Source organism: Gopherus evgoodei, chromosome 3 (assembly GCF_007399415.2).
Source record: "Gopherus evgoodei ecotype Sinaloan lineage chromosome 3, rGopEvg1_v1.p, whole genome shotgun sequence".
In the NCBI taxonomy this organism is placed as follows: Eukaryota; Metazoa; Chordata; order Testudines; family Testudinidae; genus Gopherus; species Gopherus evgoodei.
Genome location: NC_044324.1, coordinates 157181254 through 157202620, shown reverse-complemented (window position 1 = coordinate 157202620; position 21367 = coordinate 157181254). Strand labels below are relative to the sequence as shown.

Below are 21367 nucleotides of genomic sequence, written 5' to 3'. Positions count from 1 at the left end.
TTTTATAACAGACTTAATAATAATAATTTACAGTACAAACACAGATCAGAAAGACTGCTCCTGGCCCAAGGAGCTTACAGTCTTAGTATAAGACAAGAAATGGCAGATTGAGGTAATGTTTGTTAGCATGATAGTCACTGGTCTCTGAATAGTAGCAACCTAATATCGTGATGCCTACAAAAGAAACTTAACAAAGGAGATATTTTGAGGAGGGATTTGAAGATGGATAAGATGATGATTTTGTGGATTTTTACAGAGAATACTTCAGCTGAAGTGCATGGGGCAGCATAAAAGAATGCCCAAAGATTCTTGTTTTGAAAATGTAACATGGGCAGTGAAGGCTGGCATCATGGGCTAATTGGAGATGAGCACTGGTAGCTTGCTTGTGAATTAAAGATTACAGATATGCTGGGGACTGACTGTGAAGGGTCTTGAAAGTGAAGACGAGCTGCTTATGTTTGAGGCAATAGAGAAGGGGGAGCCAGTGGAGGAATTCAAAGAGAGTTGATATGGTCAAAATAATAGTTTTCAGTAGCCAAACTTCATTTAAACATGTTAAATGGAGTCAGTTGTGAAATGATTCAGAAGGGGTTGGGAGTGGATGGCACCCTTAATATATCTGTCATGCAAATATATTAGGGGAACAACTTGCCTTTTTTAAAACTTTTCTAAGTAGAGTTTTGTCTTTTCCAGGCCCAGATTGCCTTTCTTCAAGGGGAAAGGAAAGGACAAGAAAATCTGAAGAAGGATCTAGTGCGGAGAATCAAAATGCTGGAATATGCTCTTAAACAGGAAAGGTACATCACCTTTAAGATACTAGAGAATTTTGTTTAAAAAATCTCTTACTAATATTTGTCTTTTAATATTTGATCTCATTTGACTCAGAGGAAAAATATTTTTTTGTAGATCTGAATCTTGAATTGGTAATTATGAACGTAAGAATTGTTAGACTGAATCAGTCTATCTCATCCAGAATCCTGTCATCAATAGTGTCCACTATTCAGATGCTTCAGAAAAAGGTTTTAAAAAACCCTGCATTAGTCAATTACAGTATAACATCTCTCAGGGCAAGTTTCTTTCTAACTCACAGAAGACATTGTTTTATATCATGAAATTTTTTTTTCTCTTCCAAAGCTCTTGTTTGTTAATAAACTAAATAAAAATTCTTGTTATCCACATAAATATCTGTATTTATGGATCTTGAAAGAGTTATCAAAATTTTAGTGTTCTACACATGTCTATCGCAACATGTGGTGTATCGCACCCAGTGCACTAAATGCCTCAATAACAACTATGTGGTTGAAACCAGACAATCGCTATGCTCTCAAATGAATTCACATAAAAAAAATGATAATGGACAAAAACACCAAATCACCTGTGGGTGAACACTCTTCACAGAGGTCTGACAGAAGTCCTCATCCTTAAAGAAAATCTGCAGAACACCTTTAAAAGACAAGCCTGGGAGTTTAAATTCATAACTTGCTAGACACTAAAAATCATGGACTTAATAAAGATACTGGATTTATAACAACCTATAACCCAGTAAATCGCTCCTTCCAGCTTTTTTTCCCCTCTCCAGTCAAAGGGGAAAAGGAGAAGTGTTAACTGACCACTTCACCTTAAATGGTCCCTTGAGATGTGTTAACTATTTGTGCTAAACAATCTGATCCTTGAATTTAGCTTTGATACTGAGTACATTTCCCAGATTTGAAGAAATCTTGTGTGAGCTCAAAAGCTTATCTCTCTCACCAGCAGAGGTTGGTCTGATAAAAGAGATTACCTCACCCATTTTGTCTCTCTAGGGCTATGTCTACATTAGAGACCTTAAAGTGGTACAGATGCAGCTGCGCCATTGTAAGATATCCCATGTAGACATTCTATGCCAATGTCAACATAATTAAATCACCTCCAACAAGCAGCAGTAGCTATGTCGGTAGGAGAGCATCTCCTGCCGACATAGCACTGTCCACACCAGTGCTTCTGTCGGTCAGGGATGTTTGTTTTTTTTCAAACTCCTGAGTGACAAGTTTTACTGACAAAAGTGCTAGTGTAAACATAGCCTTAGACCCACGGGAAGGAGACTCTGGAAAAATTCCACCATGATTTCAACAGCTTCCACCCTACCATCAACCTCTGGACCAGTCTACACAGGAGGTCCACTTCCTAGACACCACCGTGCAAATAAGTGATGGTCACATTAACCCCACCCTATGCCGAAAACCTACCGACCGCTATGCCTACCTTCATGCCTCCAGCTTCCATCCCGGGCACACCACACAATCCATTGTCTACAGCCAAGCACTGAGGTACAACCGCATCTGCTCCAACCCCTCAGACAGCGACCAACACCTACAAAATCTTCACCAAGCATTCTCAAAACTACAATACCCGCACGAGGAAATAAGGAAACAGATCAACAAAGCCAGACTTGTACCCAGAAGCCTCCTACTGCAAGACACACCCAAGAAAGAAACCAACAGGACTGCACTGGCCATCACATACAGTCCCCAGCTAAAAACTGGCCAACGCATCATCAGGGATCTACAACCCATCCAGACAATGATCCCTCACTTTCACAGGCCTTGGGTGGCATGGCAGTCCTCGCCCACAGACAACCTGCCAACCTGAAGCATATTCTCACCAGTAACTGCACACGGCACCATAGTAACTCTAACTCAGGAACCAATCCATGCAACAAACCTTGATGCTAACTCTGCCCACATATCTACACCAGCGACACCATCACAGGACCTAACCAGATCAGCCACACCATCGCCAGTTCATTCAGCTGCACGTCCACCAATGTAATATACGCCATCATATACCAACAATGCCCCTCTGCTATGTACATTGGCCAAACAGTCCCTACGGAAAAGGATAAATGGACCCAAATCAGATATTAGGAATGGCAATATGCAAAAACCTGTAGGAGAACACTTCAGCCTCCGTGGCCACACAATAGCAGATCTAAAGGTAGCCATTCTGCAGCACAAAAACTTCAGGACCAGACTTCAAAGAGAAACTGCTGAGCTTCAGTTCATCTGCAAATTTGACACCATCAGCTCAGGATTAAACAAAGACTGAATGGCTTGCCACCTACAAAACCAGTTTCTCCTCCTTGGTTTTCACACCTCAACTGCTAGAAGAGGGCCTCATCCTCCCTGATTGAACTAACCTCGTTATCTCTAGCCTGCTACTGGCTGGCATATAAACACATATACACACCTGCCCCTGGAAATTTCCACTACATGCATCCGACGAAGTGAGTATTCACCCACAAAAGCTCATGCTCCAATACGTCTGTTAGTCTGTAAGGTGCCACAGGACTCTTCACTGCTTTTAGAAATGTACTAGGGGCATTTCATTCCTTATGCTTTAGGGCATAAAATGACCACTAAATAGCTTAGGGAAAAACCACCACTTTCCCTCTATGGGCACAGTTTCATGTTTATCCATTAATAATTAGTCTTGCACCTTTCTCAGAAGTGTGTGATATTAGACATCGTCAGTCAGGATATCAAACTAGATGGTCAACTAATCTGATCTGGCATGACAGTTCCTTTCTTCCTCTGTTTTTAACCATTTTTAAAGCAAATTCAATGTTTCTGAATGGGTTAGGCTGACAGCTATTTATAGCAATCTGTGATATAAAACAGCAATCTTCACTTTCAAGAAACAATCTCCTATTTGTTCTGGGAAGGTCTCTAAGCAGAAATTTTGTTTGGTACTTAGAGGCAGGGCAGCATACTGAGCACAAGAAGCCCTGCTGTGTGTCACAACAGTATTTTCCTAAAACAGTTCACAACCTGGGTTAGCCAACATTCAGTGAAGAGCTTATGTTGATTGTTCCCACTGAGCATCTGGGAGTCACAAAAAGGACAATCTGCAGGAGAGGAGCAGAACTTTTCTCTTGGTCAATTGTGATGAGGGCAGGGGAAAGCAAGACTCGGGAGAGGAGGAGAAAAAAAATCAGGTAATTAAGAGATAAAGGGAAGATTACATGGCTCCTGCCGTGCCCTCCAAATTTACCAAATCTTTATCAAGCAAATAACCATACCTATTAGTCATGAGCCAGTGTGTAAAATGCTGATCCATACTATGGCCCATTGGCAGCATGTCATGACAAGTGGGAATGGCACTGGTTTCTCAACAATATGCTGCCTCTCCAGCCTCTGTATACTGAGTATTCAGCATATTTTTTCAGTCGCTGAAAATGATTAACTTGATTTCTGATCTATGTCACTGTTCTGTAATTAAGCACTATAAAATCATGCAAGACTCATTACTTATAGTGTAAAAATTTTCCACTATGGAGCAAGGTGTTTTTGGTTCTATTCCCTAGCAAAGAGATTTGGTCAACTTTAATACATAATGATTTCTGTCAAGGATTCTTTAATACGTTATATGCAAAAGTCATTTAAAAAGAAGAGGGATAATCAATAATTAATTTGAACTCTTTCATACATTTGCTGGTTCAAAGCAATTCTGCTGTAATTTTGCTACCATCCAGAAGATTGCAGTGTAAGACTTTTGTTCACACTTCGTTATTTTATTACTTTTTTGGTAGTAATGTTGCTCAGTTACCAGTTACTTGTTTAAATTATTATCCCTGGATTTTCAGGAGCTAACTAAAAACATGCTAATCTGTTTTAAGCATATGTCCAACAACTAATAATCCATCTGTTACTCATTTGCTTTTCCAGAGTATTTTAACCAAACAGAATTCTTAGGCCACTTTTCTAGAAATACTTTTGTTATTTTTTAAAATGGTGTGTCTGGTCAGAGTAAGACTGGCGCCTTCTCCCCTGACCAGGATATCTCCCAATGCTGTTCCTGGCAGTCTGTCTTGTTTACGTATATTGGTCTGGCGGCTCCTCTTAGTGCTTCTATGGATGTTTGGCAGACACTCTCAGCACAGCTGGATTGGATGCTTCAGGTCTGCACACTGAAATATTTCCAAGAAATAGCCGCATTTCTTGATTAGAAATCAAACTGGTTTCTTTCTATGAATTGGTCTGTGAGCAATGAAAGTCTTTGATCCTAGGGCATTTAAATTGAGAGAGTTTAAAACTTTAAAATTAAACTAAGTTTCTTGTTCTCAATTATTGAGATGTTGGGGCAGCCATATTGAATAGCAAATATAGATTACTTGCACAGCGGTTCATGAAGAGGAAAAGAATGAAGCAGAGCAATGAATAAGCTAATGAAGTGAGAAATCAAAAGCAGTTGTAGTGATCCTCCTTATCTTAGTAACTAAGCAGATCTATTTAGTAACAAAGTTTTGCAGTCTAAAAATATCTTCCTTCCAAATGACTTTCAAAGCTGGTTGCAGTTGGAAAATAACTTCTGTGACAAAGTTCCTCCTCTACCCTGGTGGGTCCTGTGTTTATTGGTGGATTTGATCGCCTCAGAGATTCACCATGTGGGTCAGGAAAGAGCCCAGAGACCTTCCCCTCTCATAGAAGCCACAGTCAAGGTCAATTACTCATGTATCTGATTAGGAGTTGGGAGGTTTGGGGGGAATCCAGGCCCACCCTCTATTCCAGGTTCCAGCCCAGGGCCCTGTGGATTGCAGCTGTCTAGAGTGCCTCCTGATACAGCTGCGCGACAGCAACAACTCCCTGGGCTACTTCCCCATGGCCTCCTCCAAACACCTTCTTTATCCTCACCACAGGACCTTTTTCCTGGTGTCTGATAATGCTTGTACTCCTCAGTCTTCCAGCAATATGTCTTCTCACTCTCAGCTCCTAGTGCCTCTTGCTTCCAGCTCCTTGCATGCACACTACAAACTGAAGTGACGTCCTTTTTAACTCAGGTGCCCTGATTAGCCAACCTGTCCTAATTGATTCTAGCAGTTTCTTCTTAATTGGCTCCAGGCGTCCTAATTAGCCTGCCTGCCTTAGTTGGTTCCTGCTTCTTCTGGAACTGCCTGTTACCTTACCCAGGGAAAAGGGATCTACTTAATTAATCTGGGACTAATATCTGCCTTCTAACACTCTCCTGTATCCATCTGGCCTGACCCTGTAACACTTTGGTAACATGATGTCTGTTCAAGCCAATTATTTTCATATCATTTTACTTTTCAGTCTCTGCATACTGTTGTTCCTACAAATTATTCGTTTCAGAAATTAATGTAGAAGTTAATAGTTCAATGACTTACATCTCATCTAAACCATAGTTTTCATGTGAGGATAATGTATATCTTTAAGTTTAATTTCTTATCCTCCAAACTTTAGGGTATTCTTTTTGGGTATTCCATATTGTCATAATGATCATATGGGAAACTAAATTTCTCCATTTATCTGCTGCACAAACACAAGTATAGTTAGCTGCAATGTACAATTCTCCATATATGTTAATATAGCTGGCCTCTATTCTGGAGCAGCCAGTTTTAGTGTTAAAAATGTAGTTCAGTTGGAGCTAGTCAGAGTTGGACTACAATTTGAGGGAATTTAGTGAACGTATAATGAGAGAAAGTATTAAAATCCATTGGTGTAGAAGGAGTGTTGGGAAAAGTAAAAGACTAAAGTGCAACAAACTATAGTCCCTCTGAAAATGGAAAATGCAAAGAAAACCAACTGGTTGTGGTGGATCAGTAAGTATCTACTCAAACTTCTGGGATTGAAAAGAAACTCCGCTGGGATTGAAGAAGGGGAGAGGAAACAAAACTAGATAGAAGGAGTTTAACACACAAGATAAAAAGTGAGAGCCATGAAGAAAATGAATTAATTACCTTGATGTGAAAGGAATCAGAAGGGCTTTCAAAAGTATATTGAGGTGGGAGGAAAAACCTGCCTAAGTTAGTAGGTCCATTTATAAATGAAGATGTGAAAGTGAGAACAGGCATTCGCATGGCACTGTTGCAGCTGGCGTTGCAAGATATTTACATGCCAGATGCACCAAAGAGTCATATGTCCCTTCATGCTTCATCTACCATTCCAGAGGACATGCATCCAGGCTGATGACACGTTCTGCTCGATAACAATCCAAAGCAGCGCAGACTGATGAATGTTCGTTTTCATTGTCTGAAAGAAGGTTGTTTTGGTTTTTTTAAATTTTTTTTTTGGTAGTTCGGGTTCTGTAGTTTCTGTATCAGAGTGTTACTCCTTTTAAGATTTCTGAAAGCATGCTCCACACCTTATCCCTCTCAGATTTTGGAAGGCACTTCAGATTCTTAAACCTTGGGTCGAGTGCTGTAGCTATCTTTAAAAATCTCACATTGGTACCTTCTTTGCGTTTTGTCAAATCTGCAACGAAAGTGTTCTTAAAATGAACATGTGCTGAGTCATCGTACGAGACTATTATAACATGAAATACATGGCAGAATGCCGGTAAAACAGGGCCGAAGATATATAATTCTCCCCCAAGAAGTTCAGTCACAAATTTAATTAACACATTATTTTTTTAACGAGCATCATCAGCATGGAATCATGTCCTCTGGAATGGCAGCTGAAGCATGAAAGGGCATACGAATATTTAGCATATCTAGCACATAAATACCTTGCAATGCTGGCTACAAAAGTGCCATGTGAACGCCTGTTCTCACTTTCTGGTGACATTGTATATAAGAAGTGGGCAACATTATCTTCTGTAAATGTAAACGAACGTGTTTGTCTTAGCGATTGGCTGAACAAAAAGTAGGACTGAGTGGACTTGTAGGCTCTAAAGTTGTACATTGTTGTGTTTCCGAGTGCATAAGATCATAGACTATTAGGGTTGGAAGAGACCTCAGGAGATCATCTAGTCCAATCCCCTGCTCAAAGCGGGACCAATTCCCAACTAAATCATCCCAGCCAGGGCTTTGTCAAGCCAGGCCTTAAAAACCTCTAAGCATGGATATTGCACCACCACCCTAGGTAACCCATTCCAGTGCTTCACCACCCTCCTAGTGAAATAGTGTTTCCTAATATCCAACCTAGACCTCCCCCACTGCAACTTGAGACCACTGCTGCTGCTTCTGTCATCCGTCACCACTGAGAAAAGCCTAGCTCCATCCTCTTTGGATGCCCCTTTGGGTAGTTGAAGGCTGCTATCAAATCCCCCCTCACTCCTCTCTTCTGCAGACTAAATAATTCCAGTTCCTTCAGCCTCCTCTTCTTAAATCATGTGCCCTAGCCCCATAATAATTTCTGTTGCTCTCTGCTGGACTCTCTCCAGTTTGTCCACATTCCTTCTGTACTGTGGGGACCAAAACTGGACACAATACTCCAGGTATGGCCTCACCAGTACTGAATAGAGGGGAATAATTACTTCCCTCGATCTGCTCGCAGTGCTCCTACTAATACAGCCCAATATGCCGTTGGTCTTGTTGACAACAAGGATACACTGCTAACTCATATCCAGCTTCTTGTCCACTGTAATCCCCAGGTCCTTTTCTGCAGAACTGCTGCTTAGCCAGTTGGTCCCCAGCCTGTAGTGGTGCATAAGATTCTTCCTTCCTAAGTATTGAACTTCATCAGATTTCTTTTGGTCCAATCCTCCAGTTTGTCTAGGTCACTCTGGACACTATCCCTACCCTCCAGTATATCTACCCTCCCCCCAGCTTAGTGTCATCTGCAAACTTGCTGAAGGTGCAATTCATCTCATCATCCAGATCATTAGTAAAGATTTTGAACAAAACCAGCCCCAAGACCAACCCCTGGGGCACTCCGCTTGATACCGGCTGCCAGCTAGACATTGAGCCATTGATCACTACCTGTTGAGCCCAACAGTCTAGCCAGATTTCTCTCCACCTTATAGTCCATTCATTCAGTTAATACTACTTTTTTTTCTTGCTGGCAAGAATACTGTGGGAGACCGTATCAAATCTTTGCTAAAGTCAAGATATATCACATCCACCACTTTCCCCATATACACAGAGCCAGTTCTCATCATAGAAGGCAATCAGGTTGGTCAGGCACAATTTGCCCTTGGTGAATCCATGTTGACTGTTCTTGATCACCTTCCTCTCCTCCAAGTGCTTCATAACTGTGCCAAGTGCAATTATGTAACCAAAAAAAATATAAAAATAAAAATCTACATTTGCAAGTTGCATTTTCATGATAAAGAGATTGCACTACAATACTTGTCTGAGGTGAACTGAAAAAATACTGTTTCTTTTATCATTTTTACAGGGCAAATATTTATAATAAAAAATAATATAAATTGAGCAGTGTACACTTTGTATTCTGTGTTGTAATTGAAATCAATACATTTGAAAATGTAGAAGAACATCCAAAATATTTAACAAATTTCACCTGGTATTCTATGGTTTAGCAGTGCGATTAAAATTGCGATTACTCGCGATTAATTTTTTTGTTAATTGCGTCAGTTAACTGCAATTAATTAGCAGCCCTAATTAACTTCATTTAGATCAGTTTATTAGACTTTTGTAAATTGCTTGCCTAATAGCACATCAAATGGAATTCTCTTACAGTTTCTCTCTCAATGGGGATTATTGTAAAAAAACTTAAAACTTCTTGTCTGTTCACTCCTTTAACCAGTATAAAGTAGACAAAAATATATATCTTTGACTTGCCAAGAAGTGCAGCCTAAAGATTGGACAAATTTTGTCTGGAACATAAGGCTTAGTATTTTAAATAGACCTCTGATCTCTTTTGTCATTGTAAAACAATGTTTGACTTCAGTGATCCATGTATTGACTGTAATCTTATATTCTGTGGAAGAATCTCTCAATATCAGTAATTACTTCTTTTCATGAACATTGTTGAATTCTATTAGTTTTATAAATCTGCGCTATTACATTTAAAAATAAATAATAAGAGGAGGGAGGTAATGAAAGGAAGTAAGGAACAAGAATATTCAACTGCCAGGAAAATACTAGCCCATTTTAAATTAAGGATGTTAAGCAGGAACACGTGTTATCTTGTAAACTTGGGTCAGAGGAACCTGGGTCAACACTGGACGACTCACTTTTTAGAAGAATTGTGATACTTGCTACGAGTGTGTGCATGGTAAGGGAAAAGGGAACCCCTCCTTTGCCTCTCATGGAGCTTCCCTCCTGAGACACTGCTCTGCCTTATCAGTCACCATCTGATTTTAGCATAATGTGAGTAGGTGAGTGGATTTGCTAGTTGATGTTTGCATCATCTGAAGTGTAGTAATTTGCCTCTATGTGACGAAACATGGTCTGGTGTTTTTGAAGTACAGGACTCAGAATAATGAGATCTGAATTGTGCCATTGTGACAAAGTTTCTCCTCTACCTTGGTGGGTCCTGCGCTTATTGGCAGATTTGCTTGCCTCACAGATTCACCCTGTAGGTTGGGAAATAGCCCAGAGACCTTCCCCTATGGTAGAAGCCACAGTCCAGGTCAGTTTCTCCTGTGTTTGATCAGGAGTTGGGAGGTTTGGGGGGAACCCGGGCCTGCCCTCTACTCCGGGTTCCAGCCCAGGGCCCTGTGGACTGCAGCTGTCTAGAGTGCCTCCTGGTACAGTTGTGCGACAGCTACAACTCCCTGAGCTACTTCCCCACGGCCTCCTCCCAACACCTTCTTTGTTCTCACCACCAGACCTTCCTCCTGATGTCTGATAATGCTTGTACTCCTCAGTCTTCCAGCAGTATGACTACTCACTCACAGCTTCTTGCTCCCAGTTCCTCGCGCACACTTCCTCTCCTCTGGCTCCCTTTGGCCTGACTAGAGTGAGTCCATTTATAGCAAAAGAGGGGCCTTAATTAGAGTCAGGTGCTTAACAGCCTCACCTGACTCTTAGCAGGTTAATTGGAGTCAGGTGTTCTCATTAGTCTGGAGCAGCCCCTGCTGTGGCAATGCTTTAATGATGGTTCTTTGCCACTTCAGTGCTTTAACGTTCCTTTGTGCGCCCACCCTCCAACCCCCGGTTGGTGAGGGGTGCAGCAATGTTAAAGCACTGCCACGGCAAAGGGCCCTGCAGCACTTTAATGTCACTGCTCCATTGCCCCCTCGGCCCCCCGCAGCCTCCGACGGGCAGGGGATGAAGGGAGCAGTTGCCCTAGGGGCTGGCGATCTAAAAGGGCCCAGAGCTCCAGAGCAGCGGCATCCAGAGACCTGGGCCCTTCAAATCAATATGGGAGCCCTGGGCAGCACAAGCCAGGCAACCTGAAAGGGCTGGTTGGGGGATACTCACCCCCCCCCCAGCCCTGCCCCTTCCAGGGGCCAGAGCCTGCCTGCCCGCCCCCCGGCCTATACCAGTAAGTGGCCTTACTTTCACCCCTGCTTTTAGTTCTGCTGAAATAAATTGGACGGAAGTTATTTTGGGGGGGGGGAGGTTTGGAGCAGGCAGAATGGAAAAATATCTTTCTAAAACGGACCTATGGTATCTGTGCATCTACAAGCATCCTTTAAATGAGTTAATAGAGTTCCTTTTGCCTTTTCTTTTTCAGAGCTAAATACCACAAATTAAAATACGGAACAGAATTGAATCAGGGAGATATGAAGCCTCCAAACTATGATTCGGGTAAGAATTTAAGAGTGAGGGAAATATGGTATAAAGTTCTCCTGGAATTTTAGCTACAGTTTGTTGAACAACTTAGTGGACACAAAGAAGATAGTAAAGATTGCTTAATGTTGCAAAAGACAAATGTTAGCCAGTGCAGTTTGTTACACTGATATTATAGGTACAGTTTGTTTCTTAAGTATCTGTAATTAGGCCATCAAATGAGTTGAAGTAAAAAACTGGATGCTGCAGAATATATCTATTCTCCCCTCTTCAGATCAAAATTCAAGAAAGTTCTGGAGTCACAGAAAGGTGGGGAAAACATATCTGGAGAATCTTGTATTGGAGGAATAGAAGAATTGTTGTGAATTAACAATAGCAGTGTAATGCAACAGCAATGAATTCAAAATGCTTAGTGCACCTCTACCCCAATATAACGCTGTCCTTTGGATCCAAAAAATCTTACCACATTATAGGTGAAACTGCGTTATATCAAACTTTCTTCGATCTGCTGGAGTGCGCAACCCCCACCCCATGCCCCTGGATCACTGCTTTACCATGTTATATTTGAATTCATGTTATATCAGGTCATGTTATATCAGGGTAGAGGTGTACATCATTTCCTGATTCATGATCTTGGTTGGAGTCCAGAAAAGTTTAAACAAACGTATTAGAGGTAAACTAAAGTTGAAGGTACATACTATAGAATTTTATAAAATTTCAATGACAACTGGAAAATAAATATATAACAAATGGTGAATTCAAGTTTGGAACAGAACAATTTTTCCCTGTATTTATGGATAGCTTTCTTGGGTTATCCCTCGAGAAGATGAATCATCTACTCCTCATAAAGAAATGGAGTGACTATGAGCCACAAAAGAGGAGGAATTGGAATTCCTTTTGTTCTGATCAGTAAAATAAACATTACCAAGTGGACTTTTTCTCCCAGGATCCAGATTATGCAACAAGTCCTTGAGAGGAAGAAGGAATAAGCAGAAATTATTCCACAGCTTTATTCTCCCATATAGCCAATAAAAAAAACTTACATGAAAGTCATTTCTGCACACATCACCCCTGCCATTCACTGGAAGGAGACTTTCCTGGTTAACTGAGTCCGGCAAATCCCTATTTTACTGAGTGCTGAAGATGGTCTAAAAACACTTACCTGTCAAATTCTTGACAACACTTTCCCTTCCAAACTGCGGAAAATACAATGAAGCACAAACTGAGGCATCTTATTTTTCATCTCTTACAGAATAGTGCCATTCAGCTCTTGTACCCAGACTGGAAGAATACTCAATTCTGTTACATTCTACATGTAGCTGCTTAAAAGAATGGAGGTTCTTGCACCATATGGGATCTAAAGCTGGTTTTTCATATGCTTTCAGGATGGAGATGTTTCTGTTATTTCTAGTCCATGCGAGTTGTACTTGCTTTACTGCACATAGATCCACGCACATCTACATGCTTCTCTTAGACCAAGTCAGAAAAAATATTGAGGCTTATTTCCAGTGATACATCCTGCATGTCCCCTCTGTGGTACCTTAAAGTTTCTAATAATTCTGGTTATAATTCTCCTAATCAAGGGATTCAGCTCTAATCTGTATTTTGGTGACATTCTTAAAGAGCTCTTCTGTGCCATTTGGCAAGCAGTCCAAGTTCTTTCAGTCTCCTTCCTGAAGAATAATGGATCTGTCTTCAATTTTTGGGAGGGAAGCAGAGATCTCTCTGAGATGTCTTTACTTCAACCTTAATATAGGCAACCTCTAGGTTTCCTATCCGAAGAGGAGTTAGCGTGAATTTACTTCAGTCTTGATGCATAAAAGTCTCTTGGCTTTATCTAGAGCAGGTTTTGATAATTGTATGATGGATCCAGATGTGTTCAGCTGTCTTCAGAAAATCAATATCTAAATGACTGATTATTTCTCATTGCTATTCCTGAGCAAGCTTGTAGATTTAAAGTCATAATAGTACTTAACATTCATATGGCACTTTTATATGTGTTTATTTTTAAGACTGAGCTGACAGGGCAGCAGCACGTTTGTTTATGCCATAATAGTTTTATCTGGGTTAAAGGAAAAACTTAGTTGTGGTTTTAAATAAAAGATTATTTTCAGGTAAAAATTTGATGAAAATATATTGAACAACTATTAAAATAACCATGGCTGGAAGAAAACTGCCTATTGTCTAAACAAAAACAGCTTCCCCACACACATCATTGAAATATGGCTGAACTTTTAAGTTATCTGTAAGGAGGCCTGACTGAGAGATGTCTCCATGACCAAATCTTAGACATTGGTTGGGTAAACTTTAAGGATTGATATTGTGTCAAATGCAGTGGGAACCAATATGTTTTTTTTATAATGATTTTCTTCATTTTATAAGAATCTAATTAACCTTAAAATATGTGATCGCTACAGAAAACAGTAGTGCATATTTCCAGATATATGCATATGACCGCATCCTTGTGAAGAAAAGGAGTTGGAACCAGTGAGATGATGGGTTTTATACTGGGAAATAATGGTAATATGAAGGCGCTGATGATAAGTATGACTTGTTCTCAGAATACAGTAGTATGCTGATGGCAGTCTTTATAGTGTTCTCTCATAGGTAATACTGCAGAGCTGCACTTATTTTAAGAGCTTAAAAAAATAAGACTGAAAAAAACTGATTTTAATGAAATCTTTTCCAGATGAAGGGAATGAAACAGAGGTTCAGCCCCAACAAAATAGTCAACTAATCTGGAAACAAGGGCGACAGCTGCTGAGACAGTAAGTGTCAAAGTTCAGACAAGGGAGCTAGATACAAACAAGCTTGGAAATTGAATGTGTCACTGGGCTTTTCTTACAGATTTCCGTTAGACTTTTCTCTTTCATGAAAAGAGTAGCAGAGTTGGGTTAACTTTTTCTTTTGTCACTAACTTTTCCAAAGTTTGAGAAGTTTTGACAAGTTGCAGAATAGAAAAAGTAAAAAGTCAGAGGGGGGCAAAGTACTTGCCACTTTTCATATGCTTTCAGTGGCAAAAAGGGAAAAAATGGAGAAAAGTAGTGGGAGGGGGATTAAAATTTGGTTTAAGAAAATTGACAACAATCTAATGAACAATATAAAATCTTTTTCACAATTTTTTTTTCAATTTTTGAATGGAAACACACGATAATTTTGCCTCAAGGAGCTTCCAATCCAAAAGGACTAGAACACCACCATCTGTGTTGTAGTTTTCAGTTCTTGACATATTTAACTCTCTCTAGAGCAAGAGTTGGCTCCATATAATAAACTTCCTGCTATTTATTGTGATTATTGCAATAAATTGAAAATAATAGCAGTGAGTACATACAATAGTAATCTACAGTGATTTTGAAATGCTGTAATGGAAGGTGCATGCACTTTGATGAAACGGAGTCAAAATTTATATATTTTATCCAAGTGTCTGTCCCCCTAACTATGAAATATCACAGCAGTTAACAGTCCCTTGCTTTAAATGGTCTGGTTCTTGTTGCAAGGCAATGTCAGTGTAAGGTCCTCTATTGTGTAACCCAGTCTGTCCCCACATAAACCCTATACCCTATTCTGTCAGAGTGAGGCTCCGGTGATTTTCATGCTGCAAAGCTTACCTGTGTTTCCATACTTTTTTGTTGGGGAGGGCTGAGTGGGTAGGAGAAAAGTCTGGGTTTTGTTTAGTATCAGAGGGTAGCCGTGTTAGTCTGGATCTGTAAAAGCAGCAAAGAGTCCTGTGGCACCTTATAGACTAACAGACATGCATCTGAGGAAGTGGGTATTCACCCACGAAAGCTCATGCTCCAAAACATCTGTTAGTCTATAAGGTGCCACAGGACTCTTTGCTGGGTTTTGTTTGTTTGTTTGTTTGTTTGTTTGTTTTCCTGAAAGGCCTTAACTTTTGGCACTGGACCAGTTTTTTTGTTGAATGGATTATTATTTAATGTATGTATATCCATAGTTTGATGGGCACATTTTAAATAAATATTTTCTTGGCTGTGACTCAGTGGTTTGAGGACAGGTCTCCCTCTCTGAATCTTAAAGAAGATTGTGCTGTTTTATACATGATTCAGCATCATATATTATAAAATTGATGCTTAAATTAAATACAGACTTAATTTTGCATAATTAATTTATGGGGCTGCCAGAAATTCAGCACTGACTCTTTCTCCCACCAGACTGGTGGCAATGAGGATGTAATTGTTGTTGTTAATGCAAGGAGTGGCTTGTATTAATAGGAGAAAAACAAATGCCCTAGTTTGTCATAGTGTGTTCCTAAAATGGTGTAATACATAACACTTACATCCTCAGAGACCTTTACAGTATTGACCAATTAATCCTCATAACACCCCATGAGGTCAGTAACATTAGCTCTATTTTTACAGATGAGGAAAGAGACTGAAAGATTGACTCACCCAGCACCATGCAGTATATTACTGGTAGAGCCAGTTTTAGAACTCATGCATCCCAATCCCACTCTCAGTTTACTAGGTTGCACTTTCACTTCTTACGCACGTGAGCCAAATGCACGTTCTGCAGGAATATTTAAGATTAATAAAATAATTAAGTAAGACTAGATCTGTACAAAATACATTACATTGTAAAATCATATGTTGGTCCTATTATAGCGACAGTAACAGAATGGGAAGTTGACACAATAGGTGTTTAGAGGCTTTGTCTAATGGTCATCTAAGGGACAGAATTTAAGCTTTACTTTTTTTAAAGTTTGGTTTAGATTTCCATGAACTTCTCTTGATAAATAAAATGGTTGTGGTATGTTGTATGTAACTGACATTTTTATGAATAAATTGCAGATATTTTAAGTTAAAGTCCTTTTCCATCTATTTTGGTAAATGTAATGAATAACGTATTGTATAAACACTGACTGCTAGCCTCTTTGATTTTCTCAGTGACTGTAGAGACTGGTACTGCAAGAGACAATCCCCTCTGCAGCTGGTACAAGACAATTTCGTAGCATGTTTCATTAGTGCAGTACCATGCTTTGCTAAGCATGGTACTGCAGATGAGTTTAGGGAGACGCTTACAATTATTTAAATCAATAAATAACAGTATATTATTGAGATCTGCATGAAAGACTAGCATGAGTTCTGTTCTTACAGGTATCTGCAGGAGGTGGGTTACACTGACACTATACTGGATGTGAAGTCAAAACGAGTGCGAGCTTTGTTGGGCATCTCAAGTGATGCATCAGACAGGGAAAATGGCAAAAATCAAGAATCAATGGTAAATGGTACAGAGGCTGAGGTTAAAGAAAACGCAATGATTGGGTAAGTGCCTAGGATAACAAACGTTATCTTTGTGTATAAGTGCAAATTATTATTATAATTGTAGTTTATGTTCATTTGAAAACTTATACTTTTTAGTCTTCAAACTGACAATATTTATAGCCAATTCTATTTTAAAATTTTAAAGGATGAATATGGAAGCCACACTTCTCTACGTAAGTGTATTGCTTCTTTATGAGAATCTTAATTTTATTTCCGTTGGAAGGTCCCATTAGGAAATCAAACCTTCTGATTTGTGATACATCTGTTGTTAAATGCTTAAGAGAAAATACCAACTGTCAGGGTCAGCTTTTTCTTTAGTTTATTAGAAACCTTAATATAGATTAGAGGCCTCTGCATTCTGGTAGATAGTGCTTACTGTTATAACAGTATAATCTCTAGTAAGCAGAGGATTTTATTTGTAGTATCTGAAAACATTTTGAACATGGATAAGTTTTAACTGTTATAACTCTCCAGCTTTTTCACTAGTGTTTACATGAATAAATATGTGAAATTCTGGGTATACTCTAAGTGTAGCTTCCATATGCTCATGCCAATCCTTTTTTGATATATTTCTAATACTGTTGCAAATGTGGTACAATGAGTCAAATTGCGCAGAGTTCAATGCTTAGGCTTAGGCTTTGCCAAACTTAATTATTTTTAAATTTGATGGATAATACTGATTGATATTTAAGTATTGATTTTAATTTTTATTGATTTAAATTTTCACAGGTTTGGGAAATTATGGTGTGTTAGGCATTGTGTGTGTGAGAGAGAGGAGGACAATTAATGACAGTTGACATTGAGACTCAAAGTTAGTTTTATAACCATTAAAACACAGACTGTCAAGATTTTAGACTTAGATCAAACTTTAAGTTCTCAAGCACAATTTTTCTTTCTTTGCCTATTTGTAAATTTCAATTATGCAGGAAAATATTTTTTCACTGGTTAGTGTGTGTACAGTGAAATTGATTTCAACATTTACCAATAAAAATCTAATTCTTTCTTTCAAGCTGACTTCTGTTTTGTTTACACAATAATATTTTGCTAAAAGTATTGTAAATAAACTTTTAAATCTTTTTCTTGCCACACTTACTACCATGAATATCTGAAGCTCACTTTAGGTGTTCAGCAAAATTATTCCTTGGTTCTTGATTGAAATACTGTAGCTTGGAAGAGCTTAAACTAATAAAAAGGATGTTGAGTCATTTTGATTGAAAATGTGTGACTGAGCTCTGTACTCCCATAGGTAGTATTACCACCAACAAGCAGTAGACCCTTGTTTGTCTAGAATTGGCCTCTTGTTTCACAAGCAGGTGTGGTTTAAATGTAGCATAGGTAGTGCCCTTTTCTTCTGAAGTATAACTGCTTTATGTGGCACCTAATCTCCAAAGGGAGTTCACAATAATCCCAGCCAGTAGATAATTGTACTGGCATCAAGCATGTGTGGAGAGAAGTTACTTACTTAACTCATTTTCATTCTGTAATTAAAATTATTCTGTTAAATGAGGAATTAGGGCATATGAGGGGACCACAACTGTTAAATTATTTTGTACTTCTAAATAGTTAGTAAGCCTTGCCCTGAGGAGGACATCCTCTGGTTGGCAAGGGCTGCTGCTGCTGAGTCAGCCTTGCTGCTCTGAGGTAGTAACCTAATGGAATTGACTATTTGTTGTAGAAAACTATTTTTCTATAGATACATTATTTTCCCTTTCCATATTTATCCTCTTTCTCTCCCACTCCTCCTATGATAGTTTTTCATTTTTGTTCCAGCCTTGAAGAATAGTGAGTTCTGACTACGTATGTAGCTTTCAATTTGGGAGATGTGAATGATTTGTTTCAGGTAAAGTGGGAGTTAAGCTCTCTCTCCCTCCTTTTGTTTTACTTGAGATTAGTGGAGTGTCATTTTCTATTAGTTTGAATGGAAGAGAGCTCCAAATAGGGAGATATATAATGGGTAAATTGGATTGAATGATGGAGCTGAGCTAGTATATTTAAAGATACTTGTTAGGAAGATACTCATTAGAGGACATAGGCCTTGGAGTTGGTGGCATCAGGTACTTAGTTTTGCCTCCTTCAGCAACTCAGTTGTCCTTTTTGAGAACTATGCATGTAGTGGGGGGTGTAACTGTTCCTTCAGATTTCTTCTCCATAAGCTTTGATCTTACAGAGCTAGGTCTGTTTTGAATAAGGATAGAGAGACAAGGTGGGTGATTTAATATCTTTTATTAGACCAACTTCTGTTGGTAGAAGAGACAAGCTTTCCAGGTCACGCAGAGTAGCTCTGTGTGGCTCCAACCTCTTTCACCAACAGAGGTTGTGTCTCTAATACCTGGGACCTGCACGGCTACAACAAAAACTTGAATAAGGTTAACATTTGCAAGCTATTTCTGGCTGTGTGTGTTCAGTGATCCACCAATTATCTGTCGTTCTAGAAGACTTGCAGTTGCAGGATTATGGTATTCCATGCACAACCTGAGAAACTGCTATGTTCTCCTCACTTGTAATTCACAGGGTCACTAACTGCTGAGAAGAGTTGAGTTGAGCATCTGGGTGTGTGGAACATGACAGATGTTTATGGTTCAGTGCGCGTATAGACCCTCAGCTATATGATTATTTCATGGTGGAATACTCTGAGCTTGTTTTTGCATTCTTCAAATGACTGTGTTTGCAAATGTCAGCTCAGACCTCTGGTTTGCTTAGTCTTAGAAGTGAAGGATGTCAGGGTTGAGAAGAACTCTTGCAGGGCAGAGTGTATAACTAGCCACCTGTGAATATTTTGGATTGTAGAGTACATGTGCATAGGAGATCAACCATCATATCATATATTTCAGTGCAGGAGGTATTCCATGCTTCTCTCCCTTTATTTCAGTCCTGATGGGCTGCACAGCCTGTCTGCTTCCTCAATCTCTTGAAGAGCACCAGTGCTGAGTACGTGATTGATATTAAGGGCAAGCAGGATGAACCACGTCCTAGTCAGAATATTTGTTCAGCCTTCAGAGACCTGAGACTGTCAATCCCTATACCCAAGCAAATCTGCCTCTCAGAGTATTTCTACACTGCAATTAAAAACCTGCTGCTGGCCTGTGCCAGCTGACTTGGGCTAAGGGGCTTGGGCTCAAGGGCTGTCTAATTTTGTGTAGATCTTTAGGCTTGGGCTGGAGCATGGGTTCTAGGACCCTGAGAGCTGGGAGGGTCCCAAACTCAAACACTGCAGTTAAATAGCCCCTTAGCTCGAGTCAGCTGGGACAGGCCAGCTGCGAGTGTGTAATTGCGGTGTCGACATACCCTCAGAAACACTTCTGCCTAAATTGTGGGAAGAATTGGGGCAAAGTTTAGATGGCCCAGCCCACTCTTCAGTGGCCCAGAGGAAAAAGTACCCAGAGTGAGGCACCCCATTCGTCCCAGACAGCTTACTTCCTCGAGGGGGAAAGAATAGGGGACTTCAATCAACTGCACCTCCTCCCCACATCCATGGTGTATAGAGAGCTGATGGAAGGTTTTGAAGCCAGAATAAGCTTGTGACTGGGGGCAGGAGGGAGACAATGCCTGAAGGCATATGAGGTGCTGGTGGTGGTAGTAGAGAAATAAGTGATTGGTGGGTGCTGTGATAGAGGGTATGTGGAAGAAGAGCAAAAGGAAATGACAGAGAAGAAGAAAAGAGAAAAATCGATGGGAACTCTGAGACAAATTGAGAAGGGGTGGAAAAGAACATGAGTGAAGGAAGTAAAGACCACAAACTAGGGGAAAAGAGGGGCTTTGAAAGGCACAGAAGGAAAGAGAGGGAACATGCTACAGTTTGAGGGGAAATGCCCAGATCTCAGAGTAAAAGAAGGGAAAAGCACAGAGGACACACTAAGTTATAATGTTTTAAAGATTTTTTTTTTTTAATATAACAGTATAGAAATTTACAGAAAGAGCAGATTGGCCGAAGTGACTACCATACAAAGAGAATGTTGAGAGGAAATCTCAAGAGTTAAACACTTAAAGCTACAGTATGGTCATTACTTAGGGTATGTCTACACTACGGGATTATTCCAATTTTACATAAACCGGTTTTGTAAAACAGATTGTATAAAGTCGAGTGCACGCGGCCACACTAAGCACTTTAATTCAATGGTGTGCTTCCATGTACTGAGGCTAGCGTCGATTTCCAGAGTGTTGCACTGTGGGTAACTATCCCGTAGCTATCCCATAGTTCCCGCAGTCTCCCCCACCCCTTGGAATTCTGGGTTGAGATCCCAATGCCTGATGGGGCAAAAAACATTGTCGCAGGTGGTTCTGGGTACAGCCTCACCCCTCCCTCCGTGAAAGCAGCAGACAACCGTTACGCGCCTTTTTTCCTGGGTGAACTGTGCAAACGCCATAGCACAGCAAGCATGGACCCTGCTCAGATCAAGACCGCAATCGTGGACCTTGTAAATGCCTCGCGCATTCTCTTGCAGTTTATGCTGAACCAGGACCTGCAAAACCAGGCGAGGAGGAGGCGGCTACAGCAGAGCGGCCACGAGAGTGATGAGGACATGTACACAGAATTCTCTCAAACCGTGGGCCCTTGCACTTTGGAGATCCTGCTGGTAATGGGGCAGGTTCTAGCCATTGAACGCCGATTTTGGGCCCGGGAAACAAGCACAGACTGGTGGGACCGCATAGTTTTGCAGGTTTGGGACGATTC

General features: G+C 40.2%; 1 protein-coding gene across 2 annotated transcripts in view; it reads left to right on the top strand.

The window, feature by feature from the left end:
• Positions 1-21367, top strand: part of STRN (striatin) — a 117769-nt gene that overhangs the window by 26137 nt on the left and 70265 nt on the right. For both annotated transcript variants that reach the window (XM_030557103.1, XM_030557104.1), the window contains exons 2-5: positions 694-797; positions 11361-11434; positions 14106-14184; positions 16528-16695. In XM_030557103.1, coding sequence (XP_030412963.1) covers positions 694-797; positions 11361-11434; positions 14106-14184; positions 16528-16695 — 425 coding nt within the window. The remainder of the gene's footprint in view (positions 1-693; positions 798-11360; positions 11435-14105; positions 14185-16527; positions 16696-21367) is intronic.